Here is a 23,930-nt window from a genome sequence, read left to right on the forward strand (position 1 = left end):
TAGTACAATGAGATGAAATAACCATCAAAAGCAAGATGTTTAACATCTGCAGCATCATTCATCCATGCTCCACTTAAATCAAATAATGCATTCAAATATCCTGATGGAACTTTCCCCTGTACGGATGACTTCTGATTCAGCAACTCCGACATCTGCAACAATAATAGCAATTACACCATGCTAAGCTAGTGATTCCCAAACTCACATAATTTTTTAGGATTAATATTTCATCGGCATAATTTGTTAGGATTAATATTCTTATTCTGTCAGGAACATTGTCTTATACCAACAGGTCTAGTACACGCTACATATGCAAAAGAAAAAATAAAATAAAATAAAATTTGAATAGAGTTTATGTATCATTATTTTACACTCTAGAAAACATTAATCCGATCAATTAACACAAGTATTACAAAATTAACAACCGAATTTCATATTATACTGTCAATATAATTACAAAATTTCTTATATCATGAGTAACATTTTCTTATGGTTACTGAATTTGTAATTAATAACGGAATTACAAAATTTCTTGTAACGTCAGTGCCATTTTCTTTTACTAGCAGGTCTGAATACAAAAATTCTTATGTATCTTTAACTGAATTACAAAATTTCTTATATAGTTAGTAATATTTCCTTACATTAGTAGGTTTTGATACAGGTGAAAAATAAAATAAAACTTCAATACAGTTTCCGTATCATTAACTAAATTGCAAAATTACTTATACTGCCAGTAACATTTTCTTATATTAGCAGGTTTGGATGCACAAGAAAAAAAAATTAAAATTTGTTAATCCTATAGTTACAAAACTAATATCTGAATTTAATATTTCACCTGATTAAATTCGAGGACGTCGGACTTAAATCGAGTATGCTCTCCTTTATCACATCTTATACTCTCGGACACATTCGGAACCACCACGCCGGCGCCGTTACTTCCGCTGCCGCCGCCGCCACTGACCGGAATTACCATATCCCGTTTATTCTTCTCATCCAGAACAACCAATCTACTATCAGGACACCTTTTCACATACTTGAGTCTGGAATCACTGGCGAAATCGAACCCGCAACCTAAGGCTTCAATGGCTCTTATTTCAATAGGCTTCCACTCGTAGTCTCCGCTGACCTCGAACATTCTTGCTGAAGTTCCGGCAGGCACTACGACGCCGTTTTCAATGCCAAAACGACGTAGTTTTCCCGGGTATGAACTGACGGCTAAAGCCTGACAAGGTATGACCGAAATAGTGAAATGGGAAGGGAATCGAAAAGGAATTAGTACTAATAATGAAGGACGGTTGACTTTTGACCCGTACTGACTTGTCAATCAAACCACCCAGTTTGGTCAGATAGATCATAGGCGTGTATTTTTGAGTTGAAAATTTCGAACCTTGTAATTTTTTTTTCAACCTTAAAATTAGAGCAAATTGTCCGGATTGCCTCTAAACTCTTGAAATCATTGAGTTTTGATCACGGAACTATTAAAAATTTGGTTTTGGCCAATAAACTATTTAAATTTTAGATTTCGGATCATTCTATTAGATTCAATAGTAAATTATGCCAAATCTGAGTACCTATGCGATTTACGAGACAAAAGAAATGGATAGTTTAGGAAGTTCAGAAGAGTGTTTGTACCACTTCTTTCTTCTCGTATGTATCAATTTCTTCGTCTTTTCTAAAGCAAAACACTTTCTTCGTAAACCCAAACATCAAACGTCTGACAAATCAAGAAAAATGAAACAACGAAATGAATGGAGGGATTGAGCATCAGCAAAAGCTTGTAATGAACAGGATTTTGAATGGAAGGATTTTTGCAAATTTCAGCTTCAAGTGACTTCATTTTGGCCTCCAATTTTGTAACTTTTGCCTTCCACTTTCTTGTAGATTTTTCTAATTCAGCCATCCATTCAGTTTATCCTTCTTAAAAGACTCGGTATAATCAGAACAGATTGAGCGCACATCTCATCATCTAGCCAACCCCAATGTCCACATCCATCCTTCAAAAACAAACAATTTCATTATGTTCCTTACATAATAACAATTTAAATATCTAGGAAGATGGTACAAACCTCCCCTAATGTGCATTTGGCAAACCTTCTTCCCGAATTTTTGTGCAGTCCATGATGTTATTATTGTTGTCTTTATAATACAAACACAAGTAAGTAGATGAGACATGGATGTAGGCAGCATGGATCTTGTTGGCACTGCTCTTGGTGGTGTTAATCTTGTTCGTACTTCCTTCAACCCAAACTGGGTTTCTTCTATTCCTTCTCCTTCTTTCTAGCAGCAAATTTTGGATTTCTTCCACCAAGATGGCGTTAAATCTTACTACCTTTTGGGTTTAAAGAATAAGAAAAAGAAGATGCATATGAACTTCCTAAATTGCCCCTTTATTTTATCTCATGAATCGTGTGCAGGCACTCAAATCTAGCATAGTTAACAATTAAATATGACAGAATAGCTCGAAATCTAAACTTTAAATAGTTCAATAGCCAAAATCAAATTTTTAATAGTTTAGTAGCCAAGGTCAACGATTTCAAAAGTTTAGTGGCTATTCGAATACTCATATGAATCAATATATGATACTCATATGAACTTGTTTTCAAATGAAAATTATGATTTATGAACTGTTAATTCTTACGATTACTTCCTCCATCTGTCCATTAAAAGTGTCATACTTTTTATTTTGAAATATTCCAAACCACTTTTAGTCTTTCTTTCCAATATTGTCACTCATTTTAATCATGTGCATATTACTATTCAAATTCAAATTTTAAATTTGTGAAGGTAAGATTGGAAAGAGAAATACAAACATTATAATCAAACTACTATTTTTAAAAAGTTTAGATTCCTAAAACATAACAAAATAATTAGGATTAAGGAGTATTATTTTTTAGTTTTTATATTTGAAATTCACAATTAATGACAGTTTAAAACGGATATAAATCATTTCATTTGGTCTTATTGGGATAATTTTAGAAATTTCTCTCATGATTTTTTATAGTTTCACTGTCCTCCCATGAGGTTACAAAAGTATTACTAATTTCCCTTAAAACCAATTTTCTTGTAACAATTCAGCCCAATTAAAAAAAAAGTAACAATAAAAAAATAATTTTGGGTGTGAGAAGATTTATATATGCCAAAAGTGCCCCTGAACTCTTATACTAGTTAAATTAAATATTTGATCTAACTTGTTAATTTACTTATAAAGCCATTACTACATATGGTCAACAAAAAATTTCCATCATACATAACAAAAATTAACAACTTTCAAAATGTAACAAAATAATTTTTTTCCATACCTTAAGATTCTTGCTATCACCACAATTATAAGAAAAAATAACACAATTGAAATCTCTTTATATTTGATTCCTTTTATTTATCAAGTACATAAACTGAAAAAGGGATGCATGGTATTGGATCCCTTTTTAGATGCCAAATTAGATTTTTTTTAGTTTCCAATTATGATTAGTTTAGTTTGTAAATGCTTAATTATTTCTCATATCTAAATCCTTTAATTAATCAACTACATTAGGTCTAATTTCTTTTATTTGTCAAGTATATAAAAATTAAAAAAGATCCACTTGATATTGGCTTTATTTTTAGATGGCAAATTAATTAACTTTTTACAATTCAAATTATAGTTAATATAGTTAGCAAATGTGTAACTCTTTTCCTTCGCATATGTGTTTAATTATCCTAATAAGGGTTACAAAGTCATTTAGCCATTAGTGATGTAAGCATTGGGTCCAAAATGACTAACAAGGGAGGTAAGTAAAATTTTGAAAACCTCAGGAGAGGACAATGAAATTGTTAGAAACCTCCCGTCTTATTTATATAAATATGTCAATTGAAAAGTTTTAGGGTTAATTACTATTTGCACCCCTCGACAATTTGTTTATCAAACATTATACCCCAAACTTTCAATTTTAGCAATCTAGTACTTTCAACTTTTAATTTTTAGCACGATTAATAAATCAAGCTAAACCTAATCATGATAAGGATGATTGTACTACTTTACCCGTGATTTCCTACAAACATCCAAAAAATGCCCATTTCATTTTCATCTTAATGAAGTCAAATAAATCCCTAGGAGAACCTTTTAACACCCAAAAATATAAGAAATCAAAGCACAACCCATGTCCATATTTCACCACTATCAGCTCGTGAACTACCACCATAACCTCTTCACATACCACCGTAATCTCTTCACCAATTTCCTACCGCTACCTCCATCTTATCGTATCAAATAGATAAATACCAAAAAAAAAAATTGGACAAGGAAAAAATAACTTTCTTGTCAAACCAAACAAATTAACACCAAAAAAAGTCAAAGAAAAAAAGTAAGAAAAAATTCTATATCCAAATCTCATCATCGTAAACATTTGCATCACCATCACCATTACCATCAACGCCACCATAACCTCTCAACTTTACCACTATCATAACCTCTTATAACTTGCACGATGAATTAATCCTAAAAAATCATTAGACCAAAAGGAAAACCAACAGCAAAATATCTCATATCCAAATCTTGCCATAACAGGCACACCTCCACCAGCACTATTACCATAACCTCTTGAATCTAGCAGTATGGTCATCTTCTCTTGATCAAATGCCAAACTTTTTTTTTTAACCATTTTGACCAACACCTTTTTTTCAATTCCAATCCTTCAACAGCAGATGATTTTAACTCCTTTAAGCTCCACCTTTTTGCTAGAAAAAAATGCATGCCGCCCTTGTTTTGCTCCTTGTCGGTAAGATGGACAGCATTAAGCCCTTCCCTAGGACAAGAGACTGGAAGCGTAAAGGTGTGGAGATGGAAGAGGTAGCAGTGTTGCTGCTTCTTCTCTGGAATTGGGACGAACGAGTAGGGGGCAGCAGGTGGAGGTTTTGGGTATGTCTTTTGAGATAATTCTTAGGATGGTTTTTGTGGGACTCTGGTGATTGAATTCGGAAGGTAGATTATTTTTTTTCATTTGAAATCATTTATTTATTAGCTAATTACTTGTGCAAAATTTCTGTAACTGTTAGTATATGCATAGAAAAGGGTAATTTTGGAACAAAGGATGATAATGGTCTTTTTAATTGCCAAATTTTAGTGGATTGCAAAAAATTAAAAGTTGAAAGTAGTTGATTGCTAAAATTAAAAATTTAAGGCATCAAGTTCAATTGCTGAATAGTTTAGGGTGCAAACGGCAATTAACCCAAATTTTTATTTGTAAATTTTTCAAAATTTTAAACTTATGATTTAAAACTCACCATCAGAGATGGCCAATAACAGCGGGCCTACTGGCTTGTCCTTGTGGGGTTGCCATCCCACATCGATTTTTGGGGGGTTTGGGGTTGGAAGGATCTCAAAAGTTGCCGGCTTTTGAGGTTTCTTTTGGGATTAGATTTATATATCTAACTTTCGTAAAAAAAAAAAAAAAAAAAAAAAGAGATGGCCAAATCTGAGTTGTAAATTATCTTATATTTGGTTCCAGTTCCATCCACCTAAACTCGTGCAGACTGTTGCGGGGAAGGTCGGCCGGGGATTAGTAGTACATTTAATGATGATAGCGACACTTCAACAATTTTTGATGATACAAATAGGCTGGATTTATTTTCTTTTGTGTCTTAAGTTTGGTTTTCTGAGTTTTTCGGTAGGTAGAATTCCTTATCGTCTCATTTTGGATTGCAAGTTTTTGAAGTTTTTAAAAAATACACTATAATGATGTGATATATGTAAAGTAAAAAGATAATTAAAAAAATGTACCGAGTGAATATTTCAAAATTTTTCTAAAAAAAATCACAATCCAAACGCTTTTCAATTTTTTCATATAACAGAGATTTTGTTAATAGTCTGCAGGCTTTTTGTTCAAGTATAATATAGTCCTTGCAATAATATGTTGGCCAATTTAGTCATCTGGCCAAAGTTTCATGACAAAATATATTTCGTTTTTCCAAACACGAACGGAAGAACAGTTTTAGAAAGCATCATATTCCATATTTTCAGCAATTTGTTAAACCCATATGTTTACACATGCATATATTGATGTGTACATCAGGAGTAAATATGTGCACATATACAAATTGAAATGTAAACCAGGCCAACGAAAAGTATACATATTTTTCAATATTAAGTTTTTCCACTATTATAAGTTGCACAAATGCTCAATGTGGTGTGAACGCGTACACATAACTAATCGAGATACAATAGAGGGAGTCCCACGCTTCGCGTGGGAATTGATGCCTATGGTGTGATTAAATAACTTGGCTGTGTTGGATAATTTGATATCAAGTGGAACACATTTACATGTTACTTAATTTTTGTTGTCATAATCAGCAATAACTAGAGGTTGTTGGCATGGTCCCTTACTTTTCTTTTCAATGTCTAATACAAATGGAAGCTCGTGTTGTTATCATATGTATCATTTTCCCCTACATTTAATCTTTTCAAAAGAGTAGGGTTGTTCAATTAGGAACACTCACCGTTGTTCTGTTCAGTATTTTCAACAGAACGAACATGCATTCTCTATGCTTTATACTTATTTCCGTTATTTCTGTCATACTTTATCTTTTTCTTTTGTTGATAACAATGTATATCGTTTTTTTGCCTTTTGATTTCGAAGTTACTTCTTAACATTAAGATTATCGATATTGTTTGTTTGATCCTTCTTACATTTCAACCTATAGGCCCTAAATCTAAACATAGAAAATTTAGATATACCAATTGTTTGCTTAACTACTACACCTAAAAGCCATTATTTTGATCAATACATGCATCTACAAATAATTAGAGAGGAAATTAATATTCCTCATTACAACACTAACTTGCATTAAACAATTATCAGGCCTACAAAATTCAATACAAAAATAACAGAGCTTGTAAATATAGCACTTAGCTATTCAAATAGCAATTTCTATCCATACACAGCATCTCAGTCACGTAACTATTGAACAAAAAAATTGCATAATTGCAATATAATTTTCAAAGTGGTACAATCATTCACACACTTATTCATTCGAGCACACTATTCAAGTGGATCAAGTACAATTGTAATCATATTTAATCAACAAATGACATGCATCAAGTGGAAATATAGAGTTACCCTATACCTTTAACAAGAAAATGCAATCTAAGAGCAAAATCTATCCATACTTCACCCCCTGCAATAGCAAGCACAAAGGCTTATTCACGATTTTGATTGTCGAATGGAAGCTATACAGCCCATAGACCAGAAAGCAATAGCAAAATTGAGCTTACCTCTACAAACCCAACTCTGATACCATGCAACAAAACCATCTGAATCCACAATGTTGTATCTTAACAAAAGCCTTTATTATAACCTACTTTACAAACTGATGAGTAAATGTTGAAGAAGATGGGAGGTCCTACAGTGACTCTTGTAACAGTCATTGCAAATGATTATTCACCTCTCACTCTTTAATGACCTCATCAACCTGTTGCAATTACTTATTCAAATAAGTGCCATTTGTTGCAAGAGCTGAATTAATGGTTCTTGAGCTTTAAGGATGAAGAAGAGATAACTTCTGCAGTTACAATTCAAGCATTCATCTTTAGCTTTAGTGCACTAATATTGACTTAAATGCATTTCATTTGCATAATCAATTCAGCTGAACATACTTGAGGGGAGTTCATTTTGCTTTTCTACCCACTTTGCTAAATCAATGACAAAGTAGCCAAATTATTAGCCCCCAAAGGGCACAATAGGTAAACCATGCAAATTTAGGAAGCAGAAACTTGTGCATTTTGTTTAATCAATGCTATTACAATTTTACTATTTCCAAACTGCCCCTCCAAATATCAGATGAAAATCACCCAAGAATCATACAACTCCTATATATATATATATATAGGATTTAGATGTGTGTAAGGTTAAATAATACAAAATTTTGAATTTTTTTTCAGTAGAGAAAGGGTGAGACTTAAGAAGTAAAAAGGGATAGAGGGAATACAAAATTCCTATTTTCATCATACTACACATACTGATTTCTTAATTATTTTTTTGTATGTGTATCCTGTAAATAGGGGTGTAAACGATCATAATCAAGTTGAACACCTCCTTGTTCAATTATGTTTGATTATTTTAATGAGCATGAAATTTCATTCAAGTTTGACTTATTTATCTGTCAAACCAAGTTTCAACAAACCATTTATTGAATTTGAATGTTATTAAGACATTGGTTAAGTTTGATTTGATTAGTTAGCGAACCAAACTTGAACTAATCCTTATCAAACCGAACGTGATTCATTTTTCAACTCTATGTATGTAAATCCGTTTGTGTAAAAAAATCTTCACATTATTAGTATAGGAAAAGTTAATTATTTGTACAAGGAGTATACCATATGCGAACTGTCGTGTATTTATTATTTAGCTTTATACACTTCTATTAATTAATGAAAGATATAGAACTTACCGAAATGAAAAATCTCATGGGAGGTAACTGCAATTAACCGTAATCTAAACCCCAAAAGACAAATCAAAGTCCCTCCAATTCCCGCACAGCCACTCTTCTGCCAGACTGCCACCCCAAATTCCAAACATCACAACCCATCCTTCCTTCGCTTCCCGATTTTCGTCGGCCACCGCCGTCGGACAACGTTTCCAGCAACTCGGAGCTCAAGTAGACTGGCCCTTTATTTCTGGGTAACCTCTCTTTCATCATTCGAAGAAAATTTTCGTTTCTTTAATATATTTGGTAAATGGTTTTATGGACTATAACAATTATTTGTCTGTCCCTTTTTTTTTCCCTCTTTGGAATTCTTTTGTTTTGATAATGGGATGTGATTTTGGGATTTAATTACAAGGTTTAATTGGGATTTCATCTTCCATTTCGGTATCTAATTTTCAAAGTAACTAGGGCTCTTTTTTGAAATTAGGGTTTAGGGTTTATTGGATCCTTCAATTTTAGGCTTAAAAATTGCTTTTTCATGCACCCTTTTGGTTGGAATTGTTTTCGAGTGAAGAACTTTCAAATTTTTTGACTTAGCTTACTGAATAGTTTATTAACAAAGGTTACAGGTAACATTTTTTGCTCTTTCAGTTGAGAAATTTGATGCAATGTCATTGGCTTTGTAATTTAAATATATGTGGCTTTCATACAACTGGAAGTTTCTTTTTGAGTGTTTCGGTTTTAGTTTGTTTTTGGCGATTAGGTAATTTTTCTGTGGCTTGATTTAGTCTTGCTTCAGGTGGTTGAGACCTGATGGATCGGCAAGGGCATGACTATGCAGCTGCTATGGCATATGCCCAACAGCAGCAAGCTACTAACATCCCGCAGCAGCAGCAGCAGCCGTATGGTTTTCATCCACAGCACCAACAGTTTCCTCCACCTGCTCATGGCCCCCCTTTTATTCCTCCACATCCTTCTCTCCAACAGTTCCCTTACCCTCGTCCTATGCAGCAACCGCAATATCCACACCCTCCTCCCCATCCTCACCTACTTCACATGCAGCAGCAACAACGTCCACCTGCTTTTCCACCACATATGCCCCCTCACGCTATTGCCCCACCCTTCCATGGCCCTTATGATTCTGCACCACCCCCTTCTCCTCCTCCATCTGATCCGGAACTCCAGAAGCGTATTGACAAGCTGGTTGAGTATTCTGCCAAGAATGGCCCAGAGTTTGAAGCTATGATCCGTGAAAAACAGCAAGAGAATCCTGAATACGGTTTTCTATTTGGTGGTGAAGGCCATAATTACTACCGATATAAACTTTGGATGGCTACGCGGCCTCCAGGAGGCCCCCTCAATCCTTCCTTCCCCCCCTCTTCTATGCCTATGATGCATCCTCCAAATCCTATGATGAGCCCATCACCTTTAAATGCTCCACCAATGAGTGGCCCAAATACTGCTGTGGGTTCTGCTTCAATGATGGGAGCTCCTTACTTGCACCAGCCTCCTTTTCCACCATTCTATGAACAGCAACACGCTCAGCATTCTCCATCTTTCCTTGGTCAAACACGACCAGATTATGATCAGTCTTACAGGTCTTTTAGGGGTTTGTCTAGACCACTTCCTGCTGATGTTGAAATGGAGCTCAATAATGTTCTCAACAATCTGAACGGCACCAAAGAGTCTATCAAAGGTGCTAAGAATTGGTTCATCCAGAGGTCTCCATTCATACCTGCTCTGGCAGAGGCGCTTAGAGATAGAATGTTTTCCTTGGATGATTCTGAGAGGCAACTGCACATAATTTTTCTTGCTAATGACATCCTATTCGAAAGGTATACTTTTTTTTTGGGTTTTTTGGTGCTTTTTTCTGTTCCTAGAATGTGAATTTGAGTGCAAAATGGTTTTGTTGATGTGCATAGTTTTGAAATGATTTTGCAGCTTTCTGCATTGAGGTTCTTTTATACCTTATATGATTGCTAATTGATCCTGATTATTTGATTAGTGTATACCTTCTTTGGTCAGAAATTCCTTTGCTGGTAACTGGGATATTTTAATTTTATGCATTTTATTATTTACATATAGTTCATATTGATGAAGATGTTGATATCGGAAACAATTGCATAAAACGAGGGCTGTTTGGGGTGCCAAAGTTTTGGTTTCTTAATTTTGAGTGTTTTTGTTACTGTATAGTATTCCTTTAGGACTTCTATTGTGGTCTTTTCATTGTTGGTAACTTTCCTTCAAGCATGCTTCTTTACCATTTGCTGTAGATATTTCTAATGATTTAAAGGTATTCCAGTCCATGATGCTGAAACTACTTTATTGAAGTTAGTCTGTTACAGCTGTGAGCTAACTGGAGATAAAAACTATTCTTAGACTGTGAATACATATGCACGTGTTTCACTCAAGAACATGTCTGTTTTGGTCCAGGCTGATGCCTAAAAGGCAAAAGCTATTTAAATTAACAATCAGAAATCTTGGTTTTAAAAATTGAATGGGGGTCTGATGTAGCATAGACGCTAGCATTTGGAATAATAATTTAAGAAGGCATTTTTTTATTAATCATCAAAACAGGGAAAACAGTACAAATTTGGCAGTAAGACTATAGAATTCTAACCACAGTTCCAATCCAGTCAGAATCCTTATTTTCATAGTAATAAAGAACAGGGACTCTAAATTACACTACAATCTTTAGTGTTAAAATTCAAAAATTACTAAACTACACTACTGTTACGGTGAATGAGATAAGTACATAGAAGTAGTGTTGTGTTCTTCCTGCATCAGTGTGACATTTCTTTGGGAATGTTCTCCTTGAAACCCTTGTTAATATTAGTAATAGAGCTTTTTAGTAGTTTTGTTTCTTTAGATCATTCGCATTTACATTTTATGAACAAAACTTCTTTTATCACTACTTCTTTCTTTGGGGTACTATTCTCCATGTCACTAGCAAATCTGTACTACCCTTCAATTTTTGTTGCAAAGATTTAGATGACAGGGAAAAAAAAACCTTCCTTGTTGTAGTCCAAGAAATAATTTTAGGTGGAGATGCTCATGGTGGATTTGTTCATGCTGGTTGGAAAACGGTGTGTGTTTAGTTGCGCCTTCTTTGTCTCTATCTAGCACTATTATTGCATTTTCTGTTTCTTCCTTATTTGTTGTCTCTTATGCATGGTAAACTGCTAGTATTGAAGTAGTATGGTTAGAAATGTATATTCTCTCTATTATTTTTTAATATTAATATTATGTCTGGTGACTAATATTAGAAATTTAGTCAAGTACTTCTGGAGAAGAATCTGAATGCCTTCTTACTTGCTGAGCAAGCTACTGAGGGTGGCTCATTTAAGTTTTATTTTGACTCGTTTTGTATTTCTTTCTTGAGGAATCTTTATCTGCTTTAATATCTCATTAAGTATGAATTTTTTTAAAAATAATTCCCTTGTGTCTCTAATTTTAAGGATCCAAGGCTTTATACCATATCATCCCCGCTTGGGATCCTCTGTCTAATATAATTGTCCAACTTCCCCCGTATAATACAAAATGACAGCGTTTCAATCTAGAAAATGATGATGTGGCTTTCCTTCTCTTCCCTGTCTTTTGGCTTCCCCTTTTTTCCATATTTCAAGTTTGACTTTCGTGACCAAAAAAGAACTTATCATTCTTTCTGAAAAAAAATGCAAATCTGAAGCTTCAAAGAGTCTTGCAAACATGGTGTCCATAATTTGATGGCAAATCATGAGTACTCTTAACAGACATTGTATCAAATAGTTGGTGGGCAACTTTTACATGGCTTGAAGAGAGTCAGAGACCAAAACGCCCAACTACCTATTTTTGCACCAAAATCATCCCATCTGTAAGACTCTTGATTTAAATTTACAGTATGATTGAAGCTAAAACAGTGCACCATACCAGAAAAGTTTAGTGGAGAAAAGCAAGCCAGAATTTTGATATATGTATGCCCCTTAAGAAGCATTTAGTTGATCAATTTTTTGTTTCAAAGTGGGATTCCCCTGCTACTCCAGATTTGCGTTTTCCATAACATTTGGAGTAAAGAATTGGAAGAATTTTTTCAATTTCTCCATCGGCACAAGGCCCTGTAAAATTTGCACGACCCAAAAAGAGTTCTACCAGAAGGGGGAGACGTTGGGAAGGGTGGCAATCAGTGTAATAAATATTTTAACTGCAATGTCGTCGTTTTGTATGGGACATGGAAATTGGACAGAGATTTTAGACACAGGATCCTGAGCTGAAGAACTGGTTTCTGTGTGGATGTTTGAAATTGTTTGGTGTAATTGCTTGTTTCTTGTTGCTAAAGTCTCTTACCAAAATTAGTAGTGTAATTTTGTTTTCGTACTGAAGTATATGATCAATAACTAAAAGCTTGTTCTGGGAAGTGACAGGCGCTTCATTCCTGCAATGTAATGAGAGAAGTTTATATATCAAGTCAATATCTCTTTCTTTGTTTTTTCCCCAGTGGGGCACATATTTATGTGTTTGATCAACTCAAATGTGCAGCTTCCAGATGCGGCAAAGTCCTCACGAACTTGATAATGAGGCACTAGCGTTTAGGCCTTTCTTGGGCTCCATGCTCGCAAGGATTTACCACAATCCTCAGAACAAGGAAGAAAATCAGGAACGCCTTCAAAAAATATTGCAGTTTTGGGCATCCAAGGAAGTTTATGATCAGGATACAATTCGTGGACTTGAAAATGAAATGATTCGTGTCCTGCCAATGAATTCTTTTCCAGGTCCTAGGGATTTGCGCACTGTTTCACCGGATCCATCTACTGCAACGGGTATCCTTCCGAATTCACTCTTCTAGCTGTCATGTGTAGTTGATTGTTGAGGAGAATGACTGTTAAATGATGTAGAAAATTGGGTCTTTTCTTCAGCATGCCAAAACTGAAATTCATCATTGAGGTTTATGGATTCTAGTTGGTTATCCATTTTTGCAGGTGTACCACACTATCCGGCAAACCAGAATGCCTGGCAGCCAGATAAACAAACTTCATTTCCTAATTTGCCAGATCAAGAATACCGTGACAAACTAGTCCCTCCAGTGCAACCATCATTGCCGCCCCAACAATTTCATTCTGCTTCAGTTCCTCCTAGTGGATTTGCAGTGTCAGCAACTACTCCACTTTCCGCACAACCAGCAAGCCAATTGCCTGCATCAGCAACCGGTGCTGGCGAAAAGCTGCCTCCATATCCCTTATTTCCGCCTGGTCTTATTCCTGGAATGGTAAGAAAAATGCAGATCGGTAGTGGGGTGCCTTACTGTCCCATGAGCCCTTTGGATATACCGACTGTCATACCTCCTCCAAATGCATCACCCTCTGAAATTCTTGAAAGAGTATCAAAGTTCTTTAGAGAAATTGGAGAAGTTAACCCCTCAGAAGGGCCCATGAAATCATCTGGATCGAGAGATGATTATGATGACTATGAGAGGGAGTCTCCCGTCCGCAAGGGAGGAGCTTGCATTCCTCCTCCTCCTGACCTACATTTGGACCCGGAGTCTGGGACTTATCCAGATGGAAGCGTGGAGCAGAAACCTGGAGCCAGTGACTCTGGAAGATTGGGGCTTGGAGCTACAGCCAACCCTAATGAGGTAAGCCAATATGATGACGTGTATGCATCTTATAGGAAACAGAGAAGCACCACCTACCATTCATCGATGAGCGCAAGAGCTGCTGCAAGGTGAGAAGAGTTGCATGTGCCGTGATTCGTGATCATAGATATTAAAAGTTTTCATTTTTCTGCAGTTTCCTGTTGATGCTCATGTAAAAGTTTCAGTTAGACGCATTTTTAATTTAATACAAAAAATGAGCTCTCTGTCTTTATTCATTACAAAATGGTTTCAGTGGCCGGGATGCTTGGACTTTTGACCTTTTGACCTTGGTGCTTGAAAAAATTCGTAAAGAAGTCTGGTCCTTGAGACACTAATTTGGACAATTGTGTAAAAGTTACTCCTGGCTAATCACCAAAACTGGAACCCTAAAGGACTATGGACATCACTTGAATAATGTTTCTAGTTTTATAGATAGACAATGAAGTGTACAGACTGCGATTTTCTTGATCAGCAATTTAACATTAGTTTTCCCGCCCCTGCCCTTTTGGGTTACTGCAGCAAGAAAGGGAGGCCAAAATGTTGGCCATTTTATGGAAAATTAACAGCATTATTGATATGTTTGGTAAGATGGAAAATATTTTCATTCTGTTCAAATTATTTTCGAGGAAAAGATTTGCATTTAGATAATTTTCTGGTGTTTGGTTGCAATTTGAAACTTTGCTTCTATCATTAAAATGTCAACCGCTGTTGTTCTCCGCCCATCGTTACTGTACTTCACCACCAGTTGAAAAGTCCTAATCCATGAATCCATATGTGAAATAACATTTTTTTTAATCTATTAGTAATATTTACAAACTCTAAATTCAATTTTCATAATAAGATGGTATAAACTTCCAAGGATAAAGATCAAGGGCAATTCGACAAAAAAGATTGGGGTTTCAAAAGAAAACAGAAAAAAAAGGATCTGTATGGAGAAGGAAAAATCAAGTTATTAAAAAGGAGAAAATTCCATCTGCATCGAAAGTTTGTCAGTAATGGAGTCATTGATGAATTTGTCACAAGTGAAGATTTAGCAAATTGTTTAATACGCTTTTAGAGTTTTGTGTGTCTGTTGGATAGAATGTTCTTCTATCAACAAATGACAGGAGTTTCAACTTTGCCAGCGGATGCGTTGTTTTGGAAAAAAACTTAGTTCCTCCTATTTTGAATCAAAATGGGGAAATAATCTCTTGCGTACAATATTTTCACCAATTCTAAGGCAACCAAACACCTGAAATTGTGAAAAACATTTTTTAGAAAATATTTCAGTCCAAACAAACACAGTCCCTATATCCAATCCAATGATTTTCTTCTGTTGTAGCTGGGCAAAATTAGTCAATGGTCCTTCCCTTCACTGGGCCAAATTAGGCAGCCAAAAAACTAAAAATGTTGGTCTCCAAACGTGAGAGAAACTTTGCATTTCGGTCTGGCTCTTCTTTCTGATCCATTCTCCATCGTATCAAACGTTCTGAAGATCTTACTGGGGACACTGGGAAAGACCCTTTGTAGGTCAGTAGTTGTGTTCTTGGATTCGGGCCTCTTGACGATGTAAGAACATGAGAACCATCAAAATATAAACTCTTTTTTTTTGAACTTTAACAGTGTAAGAGTTTTAACTATGTAAATTAATTTTCTTAATGAAAAAGTAATTAGTAAAATGTCTACAGTAGTACAGTGCTAGATGAATTCCTCTATGGTGCAAGATTCCATGAAGAAAAGGAGCATGGTTGTTGTAAGATTGAAACTCTTAGTTCTGTCTACGGTTCCTAATATCTAGTAATAGAGAGTTTCTTGTCATTTATTTTTTATAATCGTGTACAAGAGGTCACGTTTAGTCTCCTTTGTAGTTTTTATTCTCTATTCGTTTTAATAAAATAAAAATATTTATCTTAAAAAATAGCAAAATGTCTAAGGAGAGTGACAAAGTGTAAAATCAACGAACTAATTTGACCATTTTAATACGTATTTAGGGTTAAAAGCTTTAAATCTCTATCAACTTTACTCTTAGTTGCACTTTACCTCTTCAACTCAATAAATAAGCATTTTCCCCCCTATTTTATGTTTTAGGACAAAGGGTTCATAGCACTTTGCCCTCCTGAACTATAGAGGTAGCCGTATTTTGCCCCACTGAACAAAAAAAGGGTTACAAAAACTCCTCCTAAGATATAGCCACTTTTGCACTTTATCCTTTAACGTTATTTTTTTTCTCACTTAATTTTCTAAACCGTTAGTCAATTCTAACATTGTGTAACAGTGATGTCAAAAGGATATTTATACCCCTAAGAGTTGACTATAGTAAATCTCCTTAAACTATAGCTTGTTTTGCACTTTATCCCCTAACATTATTATTTTTTATTTATTACTAAAATCATTAATGAACTCCAATATTTGATAACACCCAAAACAATTAATATCTAAAAAATCAATATTCCTAACATAATAATAAAAAATTATAATATATATATATACGGTCCTAGTTAAATTTCATTCCATAATTGCACCTTTTTTTAGATTGAGGAGAATATCTTGCCAATTTGATTCAGTAGTGGGAAAAACCAAATAGAAATTATTATTAAAACGCAAAAAGCATTTTTAAAAGTCTAAAAATGATTGGGATATTGTCAATTTCTCTTTAGAAATGTGCATACAACTAAACTTTTCTTTCAATAGCTAGATTTTTTTATATGGAAGTATACATTTTTTCATTGATAATACTAAAAAAAAAGAAACATGGTTGATTTGGAGTTCAAAATTTTCAGAGTTGTTCTTTTAATATACCATGCTTAGATGTTGTTAAAATTTATTTGAATTACTAAATTTTTCTAATTTTTTTTATTGCATCTAAAAAATTTATGTTGAGTGGTACAAAATAGTAGAGTTGACTAATAGTTTTGGGAACGAATAAACAAATTAAAAGAAAAATGATATTAGCGAATAAAGTACAAACTAGCTATAATTAATCTTTAGGGGTATCGATGTCTTTTTGACATTTTCGTTACGCAATGTTAGAATTAACTAACAGTTTTAGTGGGTAAAGTGAGAAAAAATGATATTAGGAGATAAAGTTCAAATTGGTTAAACCTTTGGGGGGGGGGGGGTTTATAATTAACCAAAAAAAAAAAAAAACACTTTGCCTCCCAACCCTAGTACATGTCACACCCTCAAAACATGTGAAAATTTTGCCCCCAACTTTGCCTTTAGTATTATTTACACTGTGCTCCCTTCGGCCAACAAAATGTACACTTTGTTTTAATAATTAACAACTCTATATATTATATATTGAACTGATTAGAAAGTTATAATATAATTATAATGCTTAAAACTAACATACCTTACACCAAAACATTATTGATGAAAAACGCCACACACACACACACACACACACATAATCATTTTACTGTCAACATTTCCTTACAATGTATTTTTGTAAGTTTTCTTCAAGATAGAATTTGAAACTTTCATATTAAAAAATGTCCTGTAAATAATCTCTTGTGTCATAATATCTTTTGAATTGTGCAAAATTAACTTATAAATCTTTAACCTCAAAAAATAAAAGAATGAGTTACGTAAAAATTTATTAAATTTATCAACAAAATGCATATACCCTTTCTTACTCTTGGAGCAGATATTGTAATTTAAAAGCATATTTATATCATTTAGTTTAATTAAGTAAAAGCATGTAACTTTTATTTTTATATTGAAACTTATATTGAACATTATCTTTTGATGCTTAGTCTTTGACAAGTGCTTTTAAATTTTTTATTGATAGTGTTTTGCCAACATGTTTTGTTAATATCAAATTTATTAAATTATTACAAAACTCAATTTTTATTCTTTGAGAATAAAGATTAATAGTTCGAAAGATATTATGGTATACAAAATTATTTATATCACTTTTTAAAATATAAATGTTTTTAATTATATCTTAAAAACACTTACAACCTTACATGGTAATGAAATGTTATACTAAATGTTTATTTTGAAGAACTATATGCGTGATGTTTTTCTTCAATATTTGTTTTGGCAAAAGTATGTTAATGTTAAATATTAAAATTTTGTTATAACTTTCTTATTTGTCCAATATATTATATATAGAGTTGCTAATTATTAAAGCAAAATATATGATTTTTTTTTTATAATGTTGAAGTGAGAAACAAAGTGTGAATAATATTGAGGGCAAAGTGAGAAGAAAAATTTTCACATGTTTTGATGGATTAACATTTACTAGGGTAGGGAGGCCAAGTGTACATTTTTTTAGGGGACAAAGTGTGACTATCCCCATAGTTGAGGGGGCAAGATGTTATTAACCCTTGAACTTTAGTGCTGAAAGCATCATATCAACAAGCATTAAACCCCTCTTGAACTTAACCTTAGTTGCACTTAACTCCCTCAACTTAATAAATAAGCACTTTGCCCTCTTGTTTTATGTTTTAGGACAAAAGTTCCCCTCCACATTAATCATTATTTTATTTCTTTTTCTCCTTTTTGACCTTTTTCTACTTATCCATTTCCTTTATTCTTTAAAATTTTCTCCTTTCTCTCATGTGATCACTACTTTCTTCTCTTTGCTATTATTATCCATATAATAATTTTAATTTTCTTAAACTTCATCTTTATTTATTTCTATCTTTTTTACTTTTTGTGATTGGAAGTAATATTCTCATAAAATATATGTTATAACAAAGTATATGTTATCTATGCCCTTAAACTATTTCATACATTACTTAAATCAATACATCTAGAGTTTAGAATAAAAATAATTTTTAATAACAATAGTAACAAATTGAAAAATCATAATAACATAGCAGTTGATCAATTATATATAAAAAAATAAATAAAACAATTATTTATTAATTTTTTAGGATATACTTTTAAACATTAAGTGATTCAAATTCTAGTTTGTTAATATTTTTTTAAATAGTCCAATTGCTAGCAATATAGATTTTTTACTATAATAGGCATATATTGGTTTTGTATGCTATACAAATTTTCATGAATTTTCTAATAATGTAAATAAATAAAACCAGAATGAAATTATAAGAAAAAGATAATTACAATATTATAATAAGTATACAAATTAGTAATTCTAATAGACAAATGAAACAAAATAGTGACTTAAGAGTAGTGAAAAAAAAGAAAACGGTAAAAGAAAGAAAGGAAAAAAAAGATAGTAGCAGAAAATGGAAAAAATAAGGGAATGAATAAACAAAAAAGAAACAAAGGTCTTTGAGACTGTTCAAGTCTGTTGAGGCTTACCTCCTCGCAATTCCTGATGCCTACATCTAATTAGTCATCCTACTGCAGAACTCTTCCACATATTTAGTTGTGTTTACTTGTGTTGTTTTTCCAATATTTCCTTTTGCTTTAAGCTGTTTGGTTCAATTATCTGAAGTTTTGATCAAGCTTCAAAGTGTGGTTTGCTTGTATTACATCGGCTCAAGTAAATTAATAGTTATCCTCTGCAGTCATGGTTAATCACAGCATTGCAATAGATACATGATGCACTGGAAAAGACTATAGATTTGCCTCTGAGATGGAAGTTGTATTGTTTGAATAAGGTGAACTTTGAATATCAGTGCCCCTTCTAGAAATCTTGAACTGCTTCAAGAATTTCAGAATTAAAAACTATGGCTGCATTTGGCTATGTAACCAAAATCACAACAGGCTCAAAAAATAAAAAGAAGAAAACAAAATCTTCATACTCAAAATTCATTAGCGAGAATGGAATTTAATAAGTTTCAAAGACGATTGGTCTAATCTCAAAGCAAACATTGGACTTAGATTTTTACTATGGACATTTCAACTTGGTGCCATTGTTTTCGTATGATATCTTCTCAATCCTTTACAAATCACACTTTATCACGATACAAATATAAAACATCACAAGTTTCCTTGCAAATTTGGTTAAATACACACACTGGACTTACTAAATAATCCTGTTGGGGCAATAATCACTACTTATAAATCGGCAGCCTAGAATTTATTGGCAAAAAGGACTGGTTACTTATAAATCATCCCTCTTTCGCATTGGCCCTTTTACTGGAAAACCGATTACTTATCAACTAGTTAGATGGTAAAATCAGTTCAATGATTCTACACGTCTTTTTTTTTTAAGCATATTGATTCTACACTTTATTACTCTCCTAGTACATTTTACTACTTTCATCTTTAGTTGTGAAAACAAGGAACGTAGCTAAAACTTTTGTGTTGGATATGAGTTTAACTTTTTTCCGAAAGAGTTTCAAAAAATTAGAAGAGTTAATTGCACTTTGTCTCTCCATCTATTTTGATGGTGTCTCCAAATTTTCTAGTAAATAGAGAGGCCGAAGAGGAGTACAAATATATTAATCTTCAATGGGTCTGGCAGTCTGCTTCTACTTAGATCTGCAGCAGCACATCCGACTGATGGATTAGATAAAAAAGCCAGGGCGAGCAGCAGATGCAAACTTCCCTTCATGGTTGGAGATACTTTCAAGTTGTCTAATTTGGCCTAATGAGGATCATTCACAAAATTTGCACAACTGCAGCAGAAGGAAATCCTGGGGTAGTGACTACTTATATAACGTTCATGTTCCAGAAAGCAATATGTTTTTAACAGCCAGGACGGGCAGCAATTCGGCCAAACTCAAGGGGGTCATGAGCCAATGGGTTTGACTCTTATTGGGTCGGGGTCAAAATTGAAGGATTGAATAAAATAATAATGATGTCATAAATATATTTTGATTCCATAAAAAATAAAGGGAAAATTGGCGAAAGGTCCATCACATTTGTAGCAAGTCCTTTTTTGATCCCTCATATATAAAAGGTTGTAAAATGGTCCCTCACATTTACAAAAAGTTCTTTTTGGTCCCTGATATATGAAAAAGATAAAATGGTTCCTCATATTTGCAAAATAGTCTTTCTTTTGGTCCCTCACATTATTAGAATTATTACAAATATATTTTATTAAACCTTTAGTTGTATAATTTTATTTTACATAATTAAAACATATTTATGATGTTGTTATTACATCATCTAGTTCTCCATATTCAAAGACTCTGGCTCAACCAGTAAAATCCATTTTTCCTTGAATCATAATTTCGACTGAGTTACTGTTCGGTTTGAGTTTCAGAAAACTATTCAAAATTGGGTTTAATTTGGCGAATAAGATTAGATGAGGGCATGTGACTTTTTATTTGGAGGGAAACGATGTGTTGTTCCTATATTGCCAATGAAATTTATCATATATGTGATTAAGACGTGCATTATTTAGACGAAAAGCTAACCACAGATGATGTAATTAATGACATCATAAATATATCTTAATTATGTAAAATAAAAATATATTTAAATTTTACTTAAAATATGTTTATTTTAAATTATAATAATGTGAGGGACAAAAGAAGGACTTTTTACAAATGTGAGGGATCATTTTCCATATTTTCATATGTGAAGGACACAAAATGGACTATTCACAAGTGTGAGGGATCAAAAAAGGACTTTTTACAATGCAAGGGATCATTTTACATCTTTTGATATGTGAAGGACCAAAAAAAAAAAAAGATGTGAGAGACGATATTGATAATTTTCCCAAAAATAAAATAATATAAAAAATACCTCTTAACTTTAGCATATGTAATAAGTTTGTAAGTAATAGAAGTGTTTATATAACAAATGAGGTTTTAAACATAACTTGAAAATATTTGTGGGTAGAAATAATGTAGGGCAAATCACATTTTACCCCCTCCCCCTATGGTTTAGTATTTTTGTACATAACCCTCATATGGTTTTAAAAACTATACATAACTCCCACATGATTTGAATTAAAGTGTCAAAGTGACGGGGAGGAAAACAATGGTATATATATCAAAAGGCATTTGGTTTTTCATTCTAGAAGCACATTTTCTTAACTTTTTCTCTAGGCTTTACTAATTTAAATATCAGAGTGCTAAGAAAAAATTATCGGAGGATTTTGGCCCTATATTCCTTGTAGGTCAGAAAGAAATTGCTGACTTGTTTATCCAATTCATCATTGGAAAATCCTTGATTCTACATAAGCGGCCAATTGAAGATTAATATTTTTGCACTCAGGCTTCGGCATCTCCGTTTACCACAAAAACTCGAGAAACCATCAAAATAGATGGAGAGACAAAGTGCAATCATCTCTTTTTACTACCAAAAACATTACTTTAAATTTTTCAGAAGGCAATCGGAAAGGTAATAACTCATATAAAAGTATTAAACGTGTACTTTAATAGATGGAGATGACTATTGGTTTTTCAATGAAAGGGCCAAAAGACCCTCGACTTCATGTTTTAGGTCTACACAAACGAAGGATGATTAGTGTGCCCAATGTACGTACTCAACGAAATGAGGCACTTGACAAACATCCTTTTTACTTCAATATTCGGCTAGCCCATTTAAGAGTGCCAAACACAGAGTTGAGGCACTTGACAAAGATAACTTCATTTACAGCTATAGCGTAATTGAAAGTGATGCATTGAAAGAAGGGATTGAGAAATTCACTAATGAGATCAAATTTGAAGCATCCCCTGATGGAGGGTCAATCTGCAAGACCACCAGCTCTATCTACACCAAGGGTGATGCCAAGATCCCTGAGGGAGAAATCCAGGGAGGAAGACAAAGGTCTTTGGGACTGTTCAAGGCTGTTGAGGCTTACCTCCTCGCAAATCCTGATGCCTACAACTAATTAGTCATCCTACTGTAGGACCCTTCCACATATTTATTTGTGTTGCTTTTCCAACATTTCCTTTTGCTTTAAGCTGTTTGGTTCAATTGTCTGAAGTTGATGATCAACTTCAAAGCGTGCTTTGCTAGTATTTTTTGTACTAAAATAAGGAATAAACCCAGTTTCAAGCGTTTGCCTTGCATTGTCCGGCTATTTTGAATCCAATTCGCATAAAAAAAAAGACAAAGCCTATTTTCAATCCAGTTTGGATAAAAAGCAACAAAATCTAGCACTAACATTAATTAATGGATACACAATTGTAAATTTGTAATTAAGCATCCAGTCTTGGGTCTATACCCGATCTTAACTAAGAGTCGTCCCACTCCTTCGCCAATTGTGGCTAGAATTTTGGAAAATACCGAAATAGGACTAAGACTTGACAGAGGTTATCTATTGAAAAAGATGAGAAGTACTCTTTCTCCTCTTTCATGTAAAACTAGAATAATCCATTGAAGATATGTTCGGTTTGGGGTTGATTTTCAACTTCCACTTCCACTTTACTTCGGCAGAAGACAATGACATGTAATTTATGATGTCAGTATAAAACGAGTACCTCCTGTCAACAGAAAAAGACCAACTCTACTTTGCACGATTAATGTTTTCATTAGTTTTCTCTTTACGTTTTTTGCAACCTAAGTTATGAATATGCTCTATCCATTCTAATTTTTTCCCACTGGTGAACGAAGTAGATAAAACAGATATAGGTATTTCAAATATTTACCCTTTTCTTGGGTTCTGAAGAATTGGTGTCAATTGTAATGATTAAGCAGGAAGAGCAGTGTGGCGTACAAGTACAGGTACACGTCATTTGTTTCTTTCAAGAATTATGCTGGAGATTAGAGCTATATTGAATTTATGGGTGCAATGGATCCAGAATAAAAGTTTGAGGTATCGGGACAATTATTGATAACTTAGGGCGCAAATGATCAAAATAAATGTTGAAGGTATAATATGAGATTCTGGGTTCAAAAAATAGTTATTCCAAGTAGAAAATTCTTTTTTTTTTTGAGCCACCAAGGAGAAACTTTTGGACACATGTCTCTTGACTTGTAGGAGGTTTTTTTTTTTTTTTTTTTTACATTTTTTCTTTTAGTGTAAGCGAGAGAACTCGAACCGAGACCTCTCACTTATACTCCCTCCCCGTACCACCAACCAACCCTTCCCCCCCCCCCTTTCTTTTACAAAAATTTAGTGTAA

General features: G+C 33.6%; 2 protein-coding genes across 3 annotated transcripts in view; both read left to right on the top strand.

The window, feature by feature from the left end:
• The window catches only part of LOC113766162 (major allergen Pru ar 1-like), a 37,822-nt gene extending 15,128 nt beyond the window's left edge, over window positions 1-22,694 (top strand). The window contains exon 2 of the mRNA XM_027310381.1: window positions 22,400-22,694. Coding sequence (XP_027166182.1) covers window positions 22,400-22,694 — 295 coding nt within the window. The remainder of the gene's footprint in view (window positions 1-22,399) is intronic.
• On the top strand, window positions 8,587-14,237 carry LOC113766812 (calcium homeostasis endoplasmic reticulum protein-like). 2 transcript variants are annotated; one of them, XM_027310962.1, is made up of 4 exons: window positions 8,587-8,651; window positions 9,197-10,232; window positions 12,913-13,193; window positions 13,353-14,237. In XM_027310962.1, the coding sequence occupies exons 2-4, from the start codon at window positions 9,211-9,213 to the stop codon at window positions 14,096-14,098; spliced, it is 2,049 nt and encodes a 682-aa protein (XP_027166763.1). In that variant the 5' UTR covers window positions 8,587-8,651; window positions 9,197-9,210; the 3' UTR covers window positions 14,099-14,237. The 2 variants fall into 2 exon arrangements, with proteins under 2 accessions (XP_027166763.1, XP_027166764.1); XM_027310963.1 differs by having other exon boundaries at window positions 8,591-8,651; window positions 9,186-10,232.
• Window positions 22,695-23,930: the final 1,236 nt, after the last annotated feature.

Source organism: Coffea eugenioides, chromosome 3 (genome assembly GCF_003713205.1).
Source record: "Coffea eugenioides isolate CCC68of chromosome 3, Ceug_1.0, whole genome shotgun sequence".
NCBI classification, from domain to species: Eukaryota; Viridiplantae; Streptophyta; class Magnoliopsida; order Gentianales; family Rubiaceae; genus Coffea; species Coffea eugenioides.

What these genes read in the sequence shown, in the direction of transcription:
- LOC113766812 (XM_027310962.1), top strand. Translation starts at nt 9,211, where the DNA reads ATGGATCGGCAAGGGCATGACTATGCAGCTGCTATGGCATATGCCCAA. An exon ending in AATGACATCCTATTCGAAAG is followed by an intron (nt 10,233 to 12,912) that starts GTATACTTTTTT and finishes TCAAATGTGCAG; the next exon opens with CTTCCAGATGCGGCAAAGTC. An exon ending in GGATCCATCTACTGCAACGG is followed by an intron (nt 13,194 to 13,352) that starts GTATCCTTCCGA and finishes CCATTTTTGCAG; the next exon opens with GTGTACCACACTATCCGGCA.